This window comes from Camelus ferus, chromosome 13, assembly GCF_009834535.1.
Source record: "Camelus ferus isolate YT-003-E chromosome 13, BCGSAC_Cfer_1.0, whole genome shotgun sequence".
Classification (NCBI taxonomy): domain Eukaryota; kingdom Metazoa; phylum Chordata; class Mammalia; order Artiodactyla; family Camelidae; genus Camelus; species Camelus ferus.
This window is the reverse complement of record NC_045708.1, coordinates 63,341,362-63,361,176: the sequence shown is the minus strand read 5'-3', so window position 1 is coordinate 63,361,176 and position 19,815 is coordinate 63,341,362. Positions and strand designations below refer to the sequence as shown.

The window sequence follows — 19,815 nt, the reverse complement described above, 5'->3', positions numbered from 1 at the left end:
TGCACAGCCTAGAGGAACTTTCTTAAAGGACTAGATAGTAAGTATTTCAGATTTGCAGACCATATGGTCTTTGTCACAACTACTTAACTCTGTAGTACAAAAGCAGTCATTGACAATATGTAAACTACAGGGCACAGGTGTGGTCCAATAAAAGTTTATTTATAAAAAATAAGCCATAGGGCATGGATCAAAATTTAAAAAATAACAATAGGTGTTTGCTAACCTCCACTCTACAGTAACAACGTTTTTTAAAATGAGGAACAACTAATGAACCAATAGTAGAGCTAAAATTGAACCATAAAACAACTGCTCAATCAAGAAAAGCCAAGAAAATAAGAAAAATAAAGAAAATAGAAGAGATGAGACAAACATAAAATAAATAGTAAGATGGTAGATTTAAAACTAACCACGTCAATAATTGCATTAAATGTAAATGGTCTAAACAGCCCTAATAAAAGGCATAGATTGCCAAACTGGGTTAAAAAGAAAGATTTAAATACGTGCTGTTTACAGGAAATCCATTTTGAACGTAAAGTCAGATAAAAGTAAATGAATGGAGAAAGATACGCTATGTAAATATTAATCAAAAGAAAGCTAGAATGACTGTATTAATATCAGACTGAGTGAACTTCAAAATAAAGACTACTACCAGAGATAAAGAGAAACATTACATAATAATATAGGGAACAATTCATCAGAAAACATAATAATCCTAAGTGTGCATGCATTTAATAAAGCACTTTTAAATAAATAAAGCAAAACTGATAGAAAGTTGAAAATGTCAATACTTTTATCTCTGTAATTGTTAGGGCATGTTGATAAAACTTAAGGATTTCTTTCATTAAAAGAATCATAAACAGAATAAAAAGACAAGCCACAAACTAAAACCTAGAATGAATTATATACAAACACACACACACACGTGCTGGAAAAAATACATGTACATAAAATGAACAAATACTTAACATAAAATGGGCAAAACATTTGAATAAAGACAAATCCAAATGGCCATTAAACATATGAAAAAATGTTCAACCAAAGAGAATCATTAGAAAAGAAAAAGAAAATGTCTGGAATTAAAAATTCAGTGTAAGGGTTTAACAGCAGATTAGCTAAAGAGGGAATCAGTAAGCTAGATTTGGTAGAAAGATCTGACACAAATTATCCAGAATGTGGTCTGATAGAATGGCAAGAGTATGGTTCAATAGGAACTTTCAGACATTGCTGCTGGGTACGACCACTTTGGAAAACACGTGGAAATTATTTAGCAAAGTTGAACATGTGCATTCAATGCTAATGCTAGGTATATACTATTTTTAGATCATCTTGCACATGTGCATTTAGGAGCCATGTACAAAATCATATGTTCGCCCCAAACAGCAAACCAAATGTTCATCAGCAGATAGGTAAATAAATTATGATATAGTCATGCAATAGAATATTATACAACAATAAAAAGAAATGAAATAGTATTATATAAGACAACGTGGTTGAATCTTACAATTACAGTGTTGAATAAAAGAAGAAAGACCCAAACAAAGTGCTTTCAATATGATTCTGTCTAAATAAAATCCACGAGAGACAAAACTAAACTGTGTTAAGGAATGCATATTCAGGTTGTAAAACTATAAAGAAAAGCAAGAAAATAATTATCTCAAAAAATCAAAGTAGTAATTGTCTCTATTGGGGAAGGAGGAGGATGTGACCAGAAAGAGCATGGAATACAAGGTTGGAAAGTCCTTTTAAGAAGAATAGTGAAATAAGCCAGACAGAGAAAGACAAATATCATATGTTACCATTTATATGTGGAATCTAAAAAAGAAAACAATTGAATGAATGTAAGAATAATAATAACAACAACAAAAACATTACCTTAGAAACAGCCATTAAACTTCTAAAAAAATAACAGGACAAATGCATGAAGCTATATTTAGAAAACTGTTACTTGCAGCACTATTCATAATAAGAATATTAATATGTGGTTGTATAAATAACTTATACCACAAGGGAATGCTATAATGATGTAGATCTACATTTAGTGACATGAAATGTGTATGATAATATTCTAAAATAAAAGAAGAACATTTAAAAGAGTTTGTATGTGTCCTCATTTTTTAAAAGTTAAAAAAATATTTATACACACAAGAACTGAAAAAAAAGGGAAGAATATACACCAAAATACTGACAGATACTAACAGCTATCTCTGGATGGTGGAATTATTGTTAATCTTTATTTTCTTCTTTATACTTATTGGGGTTTCTAGAACTTTTTAAAATGAGCATACACTAGATTCTGACTTAAATTATAGTTAATTTTTTTGGTGTGACGCACCAAAAAATTAATACTATTTAAAAATTACACTTATGTAACATTCATAGGATTAAATACTCTCACCAAAGATTTTTGGAGGTTTTGTGCAAGGAGCATAGTTCAGGAAGTTGGCCAGTAGCCCAGGGGATGACATATGACACCACTCATGACTGTATGTAGTGTCATTGTCCACTTCACTAGCTACCTGATCTTGTACTTTTCAGGAATAATAAAATTCCACTCAGGTGTTTTTCCATTTAACTTCTAATTGATATCATGATGGGAAAGCTGTATTTAACATTGCAGGGACATGCCTAGATAAAGAAGGAAGTAAAGACTCTTACTGAGCATATTAAATATGGCTAAGATTAAAGAAGGGGCTGAGTTTGGAGCATCACTGAGTATAGTAAAAGCTGATAAGAACTGCTATAACTGAAGATGAAGAAAATGCAACCAGTTAAGAATAAGTGTATTTTGCGGCTGTAATGAAGGTTGTCGTTAGTTTGGGGGAAATTCATTTAATTCATAAATGTTTAGTATATTTGCTTTTCTAACACAATTTATTTCCTGTATGCAATAAGGTAAAAAAGTTCAACTGACTTTTTTTCAATTCTTAAGAGTGTAGTACCAGTTTTATTTTCATGATTATAAGTTTAATTTTAATTTTTTAAATTACCTACCACTTTTTAAGAACTGACATCATCAAATTAATGAGTATAAACAGAAAAAAATTTTAACTCTTTGGAATATAAATGTATCCCAACATTAAAGTTGTTTTGCTTTGGTTTGATACTGTTTTCCTGGCTAAGATCCTTGTGGACTTATTAATAGCAAGGTTTTATACAGCAATCACTTCCTTTTTCTTCTCCTTTAGCCTTAACTTTATCTGAAACTATTATAAATGGTGGTAGAGTTTATTTAAGTGCCGTAGTGTATTTTGATTTTATTTTAGCATAGAACATAAATTGTCTTTTTTTCCTTCCAACTGGCAAAACTATTTTTAAATATCTCCAAATTGAATTGTAGCTTTCCTCCTGTACTGCCTGTATTTGTAAGGCTAGATTTGCCCAGAATTTGTTCAGAGACCTGACTACTAAAATGTACTATAACAACCTCTTTGTCTTTCCCATTCCAGTTGAAATCACCTTCTTTCTGATTCTTGTTAAGAAGCTCTTTCAAAGTGTTTTCTAGAAAACTGGGGTCTGTTCCATGTTCTTCCTTTGACAAAGTTACACTAACTGGTCTGTGGATTATTCCATCAGCAACACCATTATTAGTCTGCCGCCCATCTAAAGAAACTGTTGATGATGCTGAATAAATATTTCCTAAATGATCCATTATAGGAAGCAAATATAATTCTGGTTGAAGAGCCTAAAACATACAGGAAATTATAAAAATTAGTTTATAATTTAAAAACAGTAAGTTAAATCAATTCGTATAAGTTTAAAATGTCACATTACATACATATGGAGGAGCAAATGATTTGAGTTTCAGTTCTGATTCTTGCTTTGCCTTCACCTAAAAATAAATAAATGAGAAAATAATTAAAGCTTTTTAATATTTTTCAATCATTTTTACCCTTTTTTGTGGAAGGCATATATCCGTGACAAAAAAAAAATCAAATTTAAAAGCTGGTAACTAAGGTTAGATTCTAGAAAATGTAGAATGTAATTCTATTTCTATTCATTGTACGAAACATAATAGAAATTCTATGCATTTAATAATGGTAATTGTGGCTATCACTTGCATGAAGTCACTATGTGCCAGGCACTATTCTACATGCTTTACATATAAAGCTCAGTTAATCCTCACAATACTATGTGACAGGCACACATATTACATGGAGGTCACAGACGAGACTGAGGCAAAGAGAGGTTAAGTAACTTGCCCAAGATTTTACAGCTAGGAAGTTTCCAAGTCAGGATTCAAAACCAGATCATTCTTTGTAAACTTTATTTTCTAAATATTCAATCCATAGAGTCAATCTGTTACTCATCTATTCATTCAACAAGTACTGAGGGCATATTATGTGTCAGGTAGTGTTCTATGGGGTGGGGATACACTGGTAAACAATGCAAAGTCCTTGCTCTCATGTAGTTTATATTCTACGTGGGGCAAGCAGATATTAAATAAACATGATTTAAGATAGTTCTATGTGATTAATGAAAATAAAACAGAGTGATATAATAGAGAGGAATTAGAGAAAGAATATCTGAAAACTAAGCTGTTGGAGAAGGTCCTTTTGAAAAGATAATACTTGAGAACTGAATTATGAAAAGAAGCAGCAAGCTATTTGAAAATCAGGGGGAAGTGATTTCCAGGCAATTGCAAAGATGGTAAAATAGAAATAAGCTTGCCATATTTGAGGACCAAAGGAAGATTTTTGTGGCTAAAGTGCAGAACCGAGGAGAAAATAGTAGTGAATAACATGCGAGAGGCAGCTTGTTCCTGAGGCCCTCCTTATCTCTCGACTAACTGCTGCAAAAGTCTTCTGGTTACAGTTCCCGCCTCTAGTCCCTTAAGGCTCTCATCATGTCATCTCTTGCTCAATAATTCCAAAGCTTCAGGAAAAAAAAAAATCCAAATTCATTATTCTGGCATTCAAGATCTTCAACAAACGACTTTTGCAACTTGTCTACTATTCCCTTTCACAGTCAATGCGCCAAAAAAAAGGGCAGCACTCACTCTTTCCTAGTTGTCTACTTTGCCACTTCTATGCTCATTCTATTTTCTCTGCTCAGATTCTCCCACCCAACATCTTTGCAAGATCAAACTTTCATCTGTCAAACTCCAAACTGAGTATTACCTCTTCCTCAAAGTTCTCCATCTCCCCTCTTCTCTGGCTGGAAGTAATCTTTTTTTCTTCTGAATACACAAAATATGCTATTTTAATTACTTATATATTTTATCTTCACTACTACACTGAATAATAGTCTTTAAGGGCAGGATCCATATCCAATTATTTTTTTCTAATTTTATATATAGAAAAACATCAATAAATATTTGTTAAAAATAATAAAATATTAGAAGAACTGTAGAAGTTGACTTAAATAACTGTTAGGTCCCTGTCAATCTAGAATTCTGTGATTGATATTGTATAGTTTTACATATCATGAAAGAGAACAAAAAGTTATGAGAGTTGTCCCCTTTCTTCCCTGCTTAAGGAAAACTAACTCAAAGATTAGTAAATTAATCTTCTGGCATATTATACAGAATTCTAATGACAAAAATTTCAAATCTAGGTGCTGATCCCAAGAATTCCACATAGCAAATTCTTCTACAGTACTACTTTGGGGGGAAATACTTATTTTTTCCATTTATTATTCATTATTTAATTTTTTCAATAAGCATTTAAATGCCTTAGAGTACTAAACACCTTGTTAGGCATGGATTATAAATATAATAGTGAATAAAAGTAAGTCCCTGCTATAAATAAAGGGAGCTATATAGTCTAACAGCAGAGTTACATGTTAATAAATAATCACAGAAGTAAATACATTATAATGATATGTTAACTAGAGTAGAATAGAAATATACTGCATTTTTAAACAGTTTAAATATGGAAAATCTTACCACATTGTAAACCAACTATATTTCAATAAAAAAAGAAATCAAAAGGGGAGGTCAGAAAAAAAATGGAAAATCTTGATTAAAAAAATAAACCTTATATAAATATGAGAAATCAGAAACTTTGAGATCTAATTGTTTGCTGGATTGACAATTTCAGCTAGGAGAACGCTCTGCTTAGAAAATGCTGTCACTGAATCATACGGGCTACAAATACGAGTGTTCAACAGATAACAGCTGATTCCTCCCCAACTCCCAAAATACGTTTGGGTGGCTAGTTGTGAGAAACCATTTTCTCTAGAACAGAAACACTTGTTTAAAAAGGTTTTAAACACTATCATTTAAATTTAAAAGTATATATTACTTGTATGATCACATTTGATCATATTTAAAATTTGTTTTTCTTTTCTTCCCAAAGAAATTCACACACAAAAACACCCCCATTATTTTAGTGCCTGATAACATGCCAAAAAGGCTTTTCTTTTCTTGATGACCTGTGTGCTTAATGATATTTCAATTTCAATATGATTGAGATTACATATCTCAGTATGTTACGGGGTTGAGTTGATAAGCATTTAAGAAACACAATTTGTTAAGGAATGCTTTTGTTAATCAAAAGGAAAAAAAAAAACTAAGAAAACTTACCACAGCTAGATTATTTCCAATGCATTTCAGAAATAAAAATTTTTCAGCAACAGCATCTTCACCAAGGAACTCACCTGAGACGCTCCCTCAGGGCTTGTAAAGTAAGGTGAGGAGATATTCTGAAATATCATGACATTGTCTTATAATGTAAAATGAAATAAGTTTCAGCTATACTAAAGATTCAATAACTTTATTCATCTCTCTCAAACCTAAGAGATTAATTTAATGTATCACAGATAGCTTAATATATTGTGTTTCTACATTGCTTGGTATTTTGCAGGCCTGAAGGCCTATAAATATTTTTTTAAATAAATGATTAAAAGTCTGCTTTTTAAGTTATGTCAATGAACACTGTTTATATATGTCCATTTTGTACTAAAAGGGAAAATGCTTGTCTACTTTTCTTATCCACCTTCCAACTTTTTGTTAAAATAAAACTCTGCAATGGAATTTATATACTTTTATACAGATATTAAAGAATGATTTAGTAACAGGTATTTATTTTGGAAGTTTGCTAGGATTAACTAGTGCTTAACATTTTCTTTGCTGATCAAATGTTGTCAGACTCCACATCTTTGCTCACTGGGGATACTTCATTCCTCAACACCTAAACTTTAATATGTTCTCGTTCTGAGTCCTGGTTTTTCAAGGATCTTATGGGAAACATTTTATAATTAATTGATTCAATTAACAAAGATATACTGAGTCCCTGTATGTGTCAGGCATTGTAAGGGCTGGGAATAAGGCAATCAACAAAACAACCACCTCTGTCCTTATAGACCTTACAACCTAATGGTAGGAGTGAAAAATTAACAAAATAAGTAAGAAAAAATTTAATTCATAAGACATTGCTAAGTACTACAGAGAAAAATAAAGCAGGGAAGGGAGAGTATCTGCAATTTAAAATACAGTGATCAGAGGTGAAAAAGTATGTGACAATAAGTATATGTATGTTCCTACATAACTGAAAAATTGTGCTGTACACTGGAAATTGACACAACATTGTAAACTGACTATAACTCAATAAAATAAAATTTTTTAAAAATACAGTGATCAGAGAAGACCAAACAAAAAGTAATATTGGAGCAAAGACCTGAAGGAGATGAGCTAGCATATGTAAAGGCAGAGAGAGCATTTTAGACAATAGGAACAGCAAGTACGAGGATTCTGAGGTAAGACCATGTCTGATGTGTTCCAGAACAGAAAGGAGGTTATTGTGCTTAAAGAAACTGATGGGGAAGATTAGGAAGACTGAGGTGCGCTCAAGAGAATAACAACAAGCAGTTAAATCACATAGTGTCATGTGTGGTTCTGTGAATGTGAAAAAGAAAAAAATATATATATAAATACATATAATTTCTATTTTTAAATAGTTCAGTGAAAAAGTAATTGTGAATATACTGGTTTTACCACTATTCCCAGCTCTTCAACAGGTTTCTAATTTCAGGTAATTTCTTTCAATTCTCTTTGTGTACAACCAAAGTAATACACAAGTTACAGTCTGTTTTCTAGGTGGCAGTACTATGGCTAAGTGACATCTGTTCCTACAGTACTTTTTAACTGTTACATAGTACTATTTATTGATAGTATCCATTAAGTCAGGGACTGGATCCATCACATGAACAAGATATTTTTCACTTATAATTTTTGAATTTCCAGAAAACACTTTTCTCTGCAGAAAAAAGATTGTTTTTTCCGGCACATAGTAACATGACTACAAGATACTTGCCTTATAAATCCAGCTGAAATGAATTTGTTAACAACTTCTTTTGAAATAGTATTTAACTTATAGTTCCACGATCCTTCAGGAACATAAAAAACATGAAGTTCCACCAACTGAATAAATTGAGAAGAATGTCAGTTAAAATATTTTTAAAACAAAAAAATCAATTGATGTCCTTTAGAATTTTAAGTTTAATAAACATAATTGAAATAAACATGGAATACATGTATCCTTCTGAACAAACACAAAAACCAAAATGAAGAGCCAAAAATTTGTTAAGTTGGCTACTTGGCACTTGGAGCACATTTTCCCTTGGATACAATGTCATAGATGTGGTTCAAGATTTCCTTAACATCCCTGATATACAGTGTTATTTCTGTGGTTTGCAGTAAGAATACCAGATTGCCAAGATCAGCTTTCTTAATACCAACCTCTCCCCTCCCCTGATCCCTACCCACTCAGTTCCATTGGTGTGACCTTGTAGAATCCTTATCCTTTATATATTGTCTCCCTAACATAGCTATGATGATTGCCAGTACTCAGCACCTGCAAAAGTGTGAATACTTGGGTTTGGGGAATATTTTTGTTTCCCAGAATTCTAGGAAGAACCTATTACTGACCAGTGATGAGGAAAGGAATGGTTGTTTTCACACAGGGCATGTCTGTAAGTTTAGCTTGTCTGTGCTTATATGTACTGTCTTCTATTCTATTCGTGTTTTATGATATTAATTAGAATTCTTCTATTTAGAAGAATAGATTACTACAGCAAAGACAGAACAATTACAGCAAATCAAGTCTTATCTTTTAGTCTAATGAAGTTTGCCATTCATGTATATTAAAAGTCAAAGAATTTAAATGATTACATTCTATAATGTTAAATATCTGAGAAAAAGTTTCAAAATTTGAAGTAAATTTGACCCTATCTTAATACTAGTAATTTTATAAGAGATAAAAATGACTCTTGAACTGAATATTTTGCTCGACTCGTTTTTATAGATGAAGTAAATTACTTATACTTTCAATTAACCAGAAGTTTAAGATGTTTGTACAGCTAGGATAGTGAAGTTTGCTATATGCTGTATTTTGAACATCAGAGCATTTAAAAGATTATTCTCTAGCTATACCATACTAACAGCTAAAACCATACTATACATTAATATTATAATATTTAATATCTATATTATTAAATATTTGCAAAACTTTCAGAAATCTGAAGTAAATATGACCTTACCCTTTATATAAATGTATTAGTATTTTATAGGAGAAAAAATATTTCTTGAACTACACATTTTACTTTGTTTTTATAAGCCAAGTAATTACTTCAATATTTTTATAACAATTCATGAACTATAATTCAAAGTGTTTGTATAGATTTTAATTCCATAATTGAATAAGGAGGCAATACAAAGAAAATATAGTTAGTAAGACATTTCTTGGCCTTTGAAACATTTTGTGATGCAAATTAATTTATGGTGAATTTGGATTTATTCATCCATTCAACAAATATTTACTGAGTGTCTGTATGTGCCAGCATTGCTCTAGGCAGTATGAACATGTAGTGAATAAAACGAAGATCCTTGCCTGCAGGCAGGTTGCATTCTAATGAGAGGTCAGGAAAAGGAGAGGGGTGAGACAAGTGAGGCTCTCAACTCCTGTGCAAAATTTAAAGGAACACCAAAACCTCAGTAATCAACATAAATAATATTTTTAAAAATCTATTCAATTAAAAAATTCATGATGAACAAAATATCACAAATTTAAAGACAGACTAGTACTACTGGAACCTGATTAAAAGGGAAAAATATGAACTGCAATATACACGTTTCTTAAAAAATACATTTTTAATGGTTAACTTTTTCTAGAACAACAAAGTAGTCGAAAATATTGAAAAATTTTAAAGTCTATATTAAAACTCACAACATTACTTTAAGGTTAAACATTCTATTTATGTCAAAACCCAAATTTATTATAATTTTACTTTCTTGGCTTTAATGGAGGCAAACTCATCAAATTAATATTTTCATTCAAAGTATTAACCAGTTAAAAATATATTAAAATGTATATAGAGGGGCATATATTTTGTCTTTTTCCTTGGTCTCTAAAATGGCTAAACATAGCACTATTGGATTCCTGTTTCTATTTAAAATGATTATCTTGTTCATTGTGGGGTTTTGCATTAATTTTTTACTTAAAAATCTTCTATTAAAATATTTATCTTAATTACTTAATTTTTTGGTGCCTCTTTAAATTTTGCATCCAAGGCAAGTGACTCATTTGCCTCAGATTAGTCCCAGCCCTGTGAGGGACACAGACAATAAACGGTAACTATAAAGCACTGGTAAGTTGTATGGTACTTTAGAATGTGGGAGGTACTGGGGGAAAAAGAATAAGTAGACCAGGGTGAGGAAAATAAGGAAGACATAGGAGGGAGTAGGTTTTAGTTTTAAATAGAATAATCTGAGCACACATCTAAGAAAATTAACGATTCCTTAATGTCAACTATTATCTAGTCCATATTCAAATCTCCCCAATTGTCCATTGTACTCAGACTGTTTTTTCAATCTAGAATCCAATTAAGGATAATACAGTGCATTTGGTTGTCACGTCTTTTTTTTAAAATTGAAATACAGTTGATTTACATATTGTGTCAATTTGGGGTGTACAGCACAGTGATTCAGTTATTTTTTTCAGATTATATTCTATTATAGGTTATTAAAAGATATTGAATATAACTCCTTGTGCTATACAGTAAATCCTCGTTGCTTATCTATTTTATGTTCAATAGTTTGTAGCTGTTAATTTCATACTCCTCATTTGTCCCTCTTTCTCTCCCTCTCCCCTTTATCAAATTTTTTAAAACCTTAATTTGGAAGAATTTTCCAGACCTACTTTTTTTCTCTTAATGGCCTTGACTTTTTAAAGAGACTGGGCTAATTGTCTTATAGAATGTTCTGCTTTCTGAATTTACCTTATTAACTCCTAAGGTGTCATTTAACTTATTTCTCCAATCCTTCCATCTCTTGTAAACAGTTAACTGTTTGGCCCTCAGTTGACACAAGTTAATCATCTGGGATAAGAATACTTATAAATGGTGCCCTGTATTACATATTACTTCACATCTGGATATACATAATGCTCTACTTCCAAATCTTGCTATACTTAACAACTATTAAAGGGATCATAGAACAGGCTATAAGGGGTAAGAAAATGGAAACTGTTAAAAAGTTATTTGAATAATTAAAGTATTAGATGACAGTGGTTCAGACCAAAAGTTAGCAGAAGTGATGGAAAGTGGTCAGATTTTGTATATAATTTGAAGCAAGAGTGAATCCATTAGAAGCGAAGTTTGAGTAAGCAGTCAAGTATGGCCTCAGATACTGAAAGCATGAATTTGCCATCAACTGAGATGGGTAGTCATGGTTAGTGCAGGTTTGGATGAGGGGGAAGAAGCCGTAATTCACTTTCAGACATGCTAAGTTTGAGCTGTCTATTGGTCATCCAAGGGGAGATTTCAAGCAGGCAGTTGAAAACATCAATCTAAAGTTTGGGAAGGAAGACTGGGATGGAAGTATAAATTTGAGAATACTTACCATAAACGTGCTGTTTAAAGCTAGTAGACTGGATGAGATCACAATGAGAGCAGATAAGCAAGAGAACAAAGAGATGACCACAGAAATTCTCCACTATTAAGGGATCAGGAAGAAGAAAAAGACCTAGCAAAGGAGACTGAGAATGAGTAACAAGGAATGTAGAAGGAAACCATGATAATGTGTATGCTAAAAGCCAAGTGAAGGAATTATATCCAGGAAGAGAGAGTGAGCAACGGTGTCAACTGTTGTACATAGACAGAGCAAGCATGTGTGGGATAAGAATTAGACAACAGATTTAGTAATGTAGAGGTGAATTTAACAAGAGCAATTTTGGTGGAGCAGTAGAGTGAATGCTTGATGGAGTTGATTTAAAGCGAAAGGGGGAAGAAAGTATTGGGGGGTTTGAGAAGGTCTGAAACAGTTATCTCGAATAATGGAAGAATGAATGAGTGAGTGGGAGATAGTCTGACTGCCTATCAGCAAAAGGTCCACTTGAGATTCATGGTCATTAATTTAAAGTGAGAATAGTCCTTACGTTGGTATGTTTTTCTCCAGCCACGTTCTACTGTACGTCTAGGTGTAGAATAGGTGAAAGAATCAGATTAACCAGGGTTCTTGTTTTGACAAGGAGTACAGCGAAATGAGAGAAGGCAAGGAGTCAAAAGTATGTGCAAGAGAGTGATCAAGACTGCCCTATGGTATTTAAGCCAGCTGTGGAAGGCATTCCGAGCTGAGGAATTAAAAAAAAGTGATAGGATCAATGTACTGGAGGTCCCAATGTAATCAGGGTACTTAGAGATAAATGAGCTAGATACAAGAGCTATAATCAAATAATGAGATACATGAAGTTTGGTTCACAGTGGAGTTAATACCTAACACTTTACATAACCCATATTTTTGCTTTATCAAAACCTTTCTAAAACAATGATTAGCAGGATTTTTCTTACATTTTAGTATAAAAAGATTTTCTTACCTCTGATGAGGAAGGTCGACTTGGATTGAGGGACATATTTACCAATGTCTGAATGGGGTAATCAGTTGTAATTCTGCAGGATTTTTAAAATCTTTCTTCATCTAAGTAGTATTTAATAAAAGTTGTAACAGATTTTTGACTTGTTTAAGATAGCATTCCACTCATTTCTGGTCTTTGATTTGTTCAAAAAGTAAAAAGAAAAACACAAAAGACTTTACAAATAGACTCAAAATGGAAAACTTAGATATGCACACAATCTTATTATAGTAATTCAAAAAGACATATTACTAGTAAATAGGGCTGGTCATCACAATGAACATACATCCTATACAACTAAGTGGTGGTAAATTATATTAAAATAGACTTGTGACCAGAACTCTTTTTTGTTATTCTAAATAATTCACTTTCTCTTGGTCAAAAATAAAGGTTAAATATCCATAGTATTTTACATAAAGTAGAAATATACTTTCAGAAGTGGAAAGACTAAACTTATACAAATGGCTGATGAATGATGAAAATTGTTTTACCATTTGAATTTCTTCCTGGGCTTGGATACCTCAATAATAAATGTGAACAATTATTCTAGGTGAAAATGCCAGTCTTTAAGTATATCAGGGTATGTTTGTGTATATTTGTGGTTTTCCTCAGAAAATTTTATGGAAGTTTACAAGAATACATGATAAAATTTAAAGTATATAAATATATAATAATAGTTGAAAAATAAAGTAGCTGAATTATTACACAAAAACAGAATTTTCAAAGTGGCACAATCCTTAAGGATACATTATCACATTAACAGCAGAGCAGAAGCTTTTTCAAGATTTCAAAGCATTTTTCTACTTTGCTTTATATTAAAATAGTGATTTAAATCTGACAAACCTTAAAATTCCTGTGATCTGGTACTGATTACATCTCTATGAGAATCTTACCAGAGTCCACCAATTGATCTCATGGTATCAAAATTAAAAGATTATATCTTGGGACATATGATATTTCAAATCAAATTATTTTCACAAATTACTTCCTATATAAATGTTTTACAATAATTAAAACAAAATGCAATCAGTCATTTTAAACATCTCAAACATTACTTTAAATACATTAGTACTTTAAGAAAACATTAAGATCTTTTCATTTCTGTATCAATCCACAGGTTCTTTCTGACACTGTACTAATAATATTAGTCTCTATTATGAACCTGAACAAAGCACAACTCAAACATACACGGTAACTTCCTTATTAGATAAGAATTAATGTTAATAATCTATATAGCATATGGGCATTCATTAACTAGTATGCCAACTGGGAGACAAGAACTTTTGATTTCTGTGGCTGCATTAAAAACTTCATATTTTGGGCGATGGGCATAGGCTCAGCGGTAGAGCATGTGCTTAGCATGCGTGAGGTCTTGGGTTCAATCCCCGGTACCTCTCTCAAAAATAAAGTAAAAAATAAAATAATAAAAATAAAATAATCACCAATTTAAAAAAGCTTGTTATTTTAATTCTGAACAAATTTTTAATTAAGCAAACTCAAGACAGATCAGTCAAGACCTGCTTTACTATTATCCTAAGGTAAACTGTCCCATTGTACTACCCCTTCTAAAGGAACAGCAAAGAAGCCATGTTTTGAGTGACAATTCCTTTTGTCATTTCTGACTGAGTCAATACTAAAGACCAAATCTTGGCCAGCCAGAGACAAATAAAATGACCTGTCATGAAAAAAATGAGCCCTTAGGAATTAGAATTGGGAGAAGAATTCAAGGTTTAAGTATGTAGTTGGTAGATATTGAAGCAAAAAGAATGCAGAAAGGGAAGTCATGAAGCAGTGTCATGGCCATGAGGCAAGCCCATGTTATGAGAGTTACCATTTGTAAACAAAGATGGAAAAAGAGATAAAGACTAGAGAGGATGACTAAGTAGACTGGTAGTGAGAAGTAAATGAAGGAGATTCATAGGTGATTCATGTTTACAGATAAGTATTAGAGAGAAGAGTCAACATTTTTTGCTGCCGAGGTCCCTAACCTTGCATGGACTCCCAGTTTGGCCTTTCGGGGACAACGGTTCCTGTTTTTTGGATTTGTATGGAATAACTATCTCCACTACTCCACCACTGCTCTGTGTTGATCTTCACAATAATCTCTTCATTGTGTGAGGTAACTAGAGTAAATCTTTGCTGTCAAAACCAAAAAGGGCTTCATTAGTCTTTTTTAGGCATGCATAGAATCTGTAGTTGATCCTAACCAAATCACATTTTGAGTATTAATTCCTAATATATAATCTTTGGGATTTTCAAATTCTTTGCCTATTATTAATTGGCTAATGAAAAAATAATGGCAATTCAAACAAACAAAAAAAGACTGACAGCTCAATAGCCAAAGATAAAGTGACTCTAGGGTTCTGGTTCAGTCTTTCATTCACTGCATACTTTTGCTTTATGACCTCCCTGCCACTTTGCAGGGAATGGAAAATTGGCTTTATCTTGCATACTAAACCCCAGCAACTGGTACTGGCTGCATAAAAGTGAGTTACTGAAAGGATTCCAAGGCCACATCAGCCCTCAGTAGGCAAGAGTATATAGTCAACTATGGGTTTGGGAGGGAGTAACTGCTGGTAGATAATATCACCTATCTGCCATCTCTGATCTAATCTCTAAAGGGAATTAGCTATCATGCTTTCTCTGCACTTTTTAAAAATGATTTTGGGAGTCAATAGCAGAGCTGAAAATCAAACTTAAGAATTTCTAATACTGTTCAGCGCCTAGAAATGAGGATTATGGTAATTCGTATTTCCTGTTTTATTTGATAATGAGGCATACAAAGACATGCTCAGTGGACTTTAGAAAAACCCTAAATAATACTAAAATTGGAAACCTAAAATGGGCTATGTTTAATCATACCAATATAGTAGAATCTTATACAAAGGAAATGGATTGGGAAGCAGAGAAGCAGGTTTCTAGTCCTGTGTAACCTGTAAGACCATTCATTCACTCTAAGCCTGTTTTAGTCTGTAAATTGAGTGGCTTGGACTCTAAGATTCCTTGTAGCTCTAAAGTTCTTTTTGATATAATTCCTGATTCTTAAATCACCAAGGCATGACGTCTATATGATCAGGATAAATTCAGGTTAAATATGTGTCTTAAGAATTCTGTCTAGTTCATGGTTAACTTGTAAATAAGGTTCCCTAATTCATTGAAAGTAATGAATTAAGAAAGTTTTTAATAAATAGATTAAATTGAGGGCACTCCAGAACTCCTAGCCATTTTATAGTCCTTCCAATAGAGGAATGAAGTTTGCTTTCCGTACAGGCCCTAGCGTAGACAAATGGCATAGCTGTCTTGGTTTGGGATATTCTTATTAGTATATATGGGGGCATTTTAGGGTGGTGAAGGTCTCCCAGAAAGTAACAGAATAATATGAAATTAGAATCTATGTTTGAAAAGGAATTATAGAATATGTTTTCTTTTCATACATCCCTTCAAGGTCTTTTGAGAAAGTCTAATGTTCATAATCATAAAACAATAACAGGACATTTTTTAAAAAGCCTCTGTTCTGTTCAAAAGTTATTTCTAAGTTTTCAGAGAGACAGAGATACCTTCTTGTCCAGCATTAAACCTGATTTAGGATAAACATTACAATAATGTTTCTCTTGGTAAATGGTATTTGAATGTCTGGTTACAGAGTATCTCAAAGTTTATATTCCAAAAATAGAAAAAGAGTAAAATGATTGAGGTTCAAATATATTTAAACACAAGAAACAAAACCCTATCTCAGTCTTCCTGATTTTAAGTACTAGTCAACATGATGTCATTAACATGGGGTGAAAGCATAGCATGGGTTTATAAGAAGAGGTGGAAGGAATACATTCCCTGCCCCCCCCATCGTCTTTCCTTTTGAAGGGATAGTTTTTGAAAGCACATGTCCAGTGATGAAAGAAACACTAGTCTTTTAATTCTCCACATACCTTCTGGGAAACTTTCAAGATGGGACAAAGCACAGAGATAAAATAGCTTCTATCATTTTCCTGGACCAGAATCATAACTACTGAAATGAAAGGTAAACAGGAAGGTAACAGATGTACAGCACAGGGAACTATATTCTATAATCTATAATGAAAAAAAATATATATATATATATGTATAACTGAATCACTGTGCTGTATACTAGAAACTAACACAACATTGTAAATCAACGATACTTCAGTAAAAAAAGGGGAAAACTAGAAAAGGTAGTAAGAAAAAAATGGAAATTTTAAAATTAAAGGGTATTTAATAATATCTCTACACATGCATAGATGTTGAGTTAAAAATACACATAGAACTATATTCAGTATCTTGTAATAACCTTTAATGAAAAAATATTAAAACGAATATATGTATATATATACATGACTGGGACATCATGCTGTACACCAGAAAGCGACATATTGTAACTGACTATACTTAAATTAAAAAAAATAGTCTTATGACACTTTTACTAGATAAGTCTTTGTATTGTTTCTTATAAACAAGTTTCCTTATAGTTCCATATCCAACTATGATATCTAATTGTTACTCCAGTATATGAGCAGCTCCATGGAAACAAATACATTACCTACATATAATAGGATAAAAATCAGGAGATATAAGTTCTATTCTTGTCTCTGCCACAAACCACCTACATTACAGTGGGCAAGTCACCCATCCTTTCCAAACCTCAATTTGCTTGGTGACTATTAAGAGTAGTGTAAACAAATTCTTTGTGAAAGAAGTCAGAATTGAGTCTCATCTTTAAAGAGATTCAGCTTTTAGTTAAACTATAAAGCAAGGCACTTAAAATTTAAAGTATTTTATTCATTCAAATACTGAATTTAGATCTAGTGAACTAAAGAATGGAGGGTACTAATCAAATAAGATGAAGATCCTAGGTAAATTTAAATTGCCTGTGCTCTGCTGACAAACAGAAAATGACAGATTTCTTGGTTGTGTTTTCTGGCCATACATTGTTATAAGGAATGTCTTGGTATCAAATCGTTTTTACAACAGGGCCTGTCTTTAACCATCTGAAATGTGACTTCCATGTCTGTAAGGTTGATAAGGCCTTTGAAATGTTTTAAATCATTGTGGAAACTCAAAGAAAATGGCTTGTTTATGAGATATAAGTAATGCATTAACTGTACTTATTGTTAATCACTTCAGATGCAATTGACCTTAAAATGAATGCAATGCTTTTTTTCCTTCTTTCCTATCCTGGACTAAATCCTTTATCAGACACTGTTAAAATTAAGATAATATCCTAGTTTGAGATGGCAGTCCAAACTCTGTGGTCTATGCAGTAATTAAAAAAATAAAGCAAAACCAAAAAACTTTTTCTTTTCAGAATGTTTAAGCTAAAACAATATAGGCTTTGCTTATTCCTCAACACGCCTCACAGATAGGGGATTGGACTACATACACATTCCCTGAAACCCCTCCTAGCACCAACATTTCACAGTTCTTACCTTAGAGTTTAGAGGCATATTCTATAACTACTGTAAAATGGAACATTCTTTGAGTAAAGCTATTTATGTTTAATTGTACAAATCTGTAAAGTATGAGTATGATTAGTCAAAAGGAACCAAAGGTGAAATAATTTGAAATACTACTGGGGAAGAGGGAGAAGTAACATTTACTGCAGTACTTGTCATATTCTTTACATATATAATTTTATTTCACTCTCAAAAACAACTCTGGGAAGCAAGCTTTGTTATTTCATTTTAAAATGAAGAAAGAGAGGCTCAGCAAAGTTTAAGTAGCTTGCCCAGGGACAGCAAGGTGAGTGATAGAGCCAGATTTCAAACCTTGGTTATAGGCCCAGTCATTACATTCATTGTACGACTTAACTAAAATACCAAAGTAAGTGTACACTTTTGTGAAAAGATTTAAACTGTTTTGTAAGTTAGATTTTGTTAGCATAGGGCACATTATATATGAATTTTTCTCATGATACAAAAAAATTGAAATGCACTAAGGGTGAAATTATTCATGTTTCTAGAAAACATCAGTGTATTTATTGATGGACCGTCCCAGCAGACTAGCTAGGAATCATCTGTTCTAAGCGCTGTGACATAACACATACGTCCCCATGGGTGAACCATGCACTGGCTGAGCCTCTTTTGCTTGGTTACATCATACTGCCTCTCTCCAGAAAACTCCTCTGAAGCTCAATTTCAAGCAGCAGGTAATAAGTTACAACTGAAATATGAGAGCAAACTTTCTCGAAACTAAAAAGTTTTATTTTTTAAAGTACAATAAGCGTTTATCCCCCAAATGAAACGGACAAGGGGAGCCAAGTATACTCTTCAGCCAGCATCTTGACTTCTTCACAACCTCTTCCAGACAACCAAGAAGGAAAAGGCGACAGAAGTCAAACCTTGTGAAGGCGCTTCCTCCTCTAGCGGACCGGCGCCCCAGCTCCCCGCCGCCCGGCTCCCTCGGTCGGTTTCAGCGATCCCGCCCTCCTTCGGTCTCGCGGATCCGACGGTGGGGAAGCGGGCTGCGGATGGGCCGCCCGCTGGACAGGCTCGGGTCACCCAGAGACACGTCTCTAAGCGGGTGGAGTGTCAGGGACTCAAGCCCGTACTTCAGCTCTTACTCCAGGTTGGGCTCGCCTCTCCCCTTCCCTCAGCCTCTGCCGCCAACTCCGTGAGGAAACCGGGAACCTCCGGGTCGCCCCGCCATCAGGCCTTCTACACACTCCCCGAAGCATCTGACTTCCCTCACCGGTACTCTTCAGAGTCCCTCTTAGGTCTCGGAGGATAACGACAAGCTCTCTCCTTACCTCTCGGGAGAGGGAGGGCAGAGAGGATGGGCGTCCGGTCGCGCTCGCATCCGCAGCTGCCACGCCCACCGTCCGCTCCGCCCCTTCTGGCTCCCAGCTCTCCCCCCCCCCCCCGCCCTCTGGAGGCTCGCGCTCCCGCCGGGTGAAGAGCTGAAACGGGAGGACAGCGCGCATGCGCACCGAGGGTGGCGCCGCTCGGCAAAGAACCGG

The 19,815-nt window shown here is 33.5% G+C and overlaps 1 protein-coding gene across 1 annotated transcript in view; it reads right to left on the bottom strand.

Annotated features, from left to right (window-relative positions):
- The window catches only part of SPATA1 (spermatogenesis associated 1), an 83,055-nt gene extending 63,318 nt beyond the window's left edge, over positions 1–19,737 (bottom strand). The window contains 7 exon segments of the mRNA XM_032494680.1: positions 3,457–3,682; positions 3,776–3,829; positions 6,524–6,598; positions 6,600–6,642; positions 8,253–8,359; positions 12,810–12,981; positions 19,606–19,737. Coding sequence (XP_032350571.1) covers positions 3,457–3,682; positions 3,776–3,829; positions 6,524–6,598; positions 6,600–6,642; positions 8,253–8,359; positions 12,810–12,845 — 541 coding nt within the window. The 5' untranslated portion in view covers positions 12,846–12,981; positions 19,606–19,737.
- Positions 19,738–19,815: the final 78 nt, after the last annotated feature.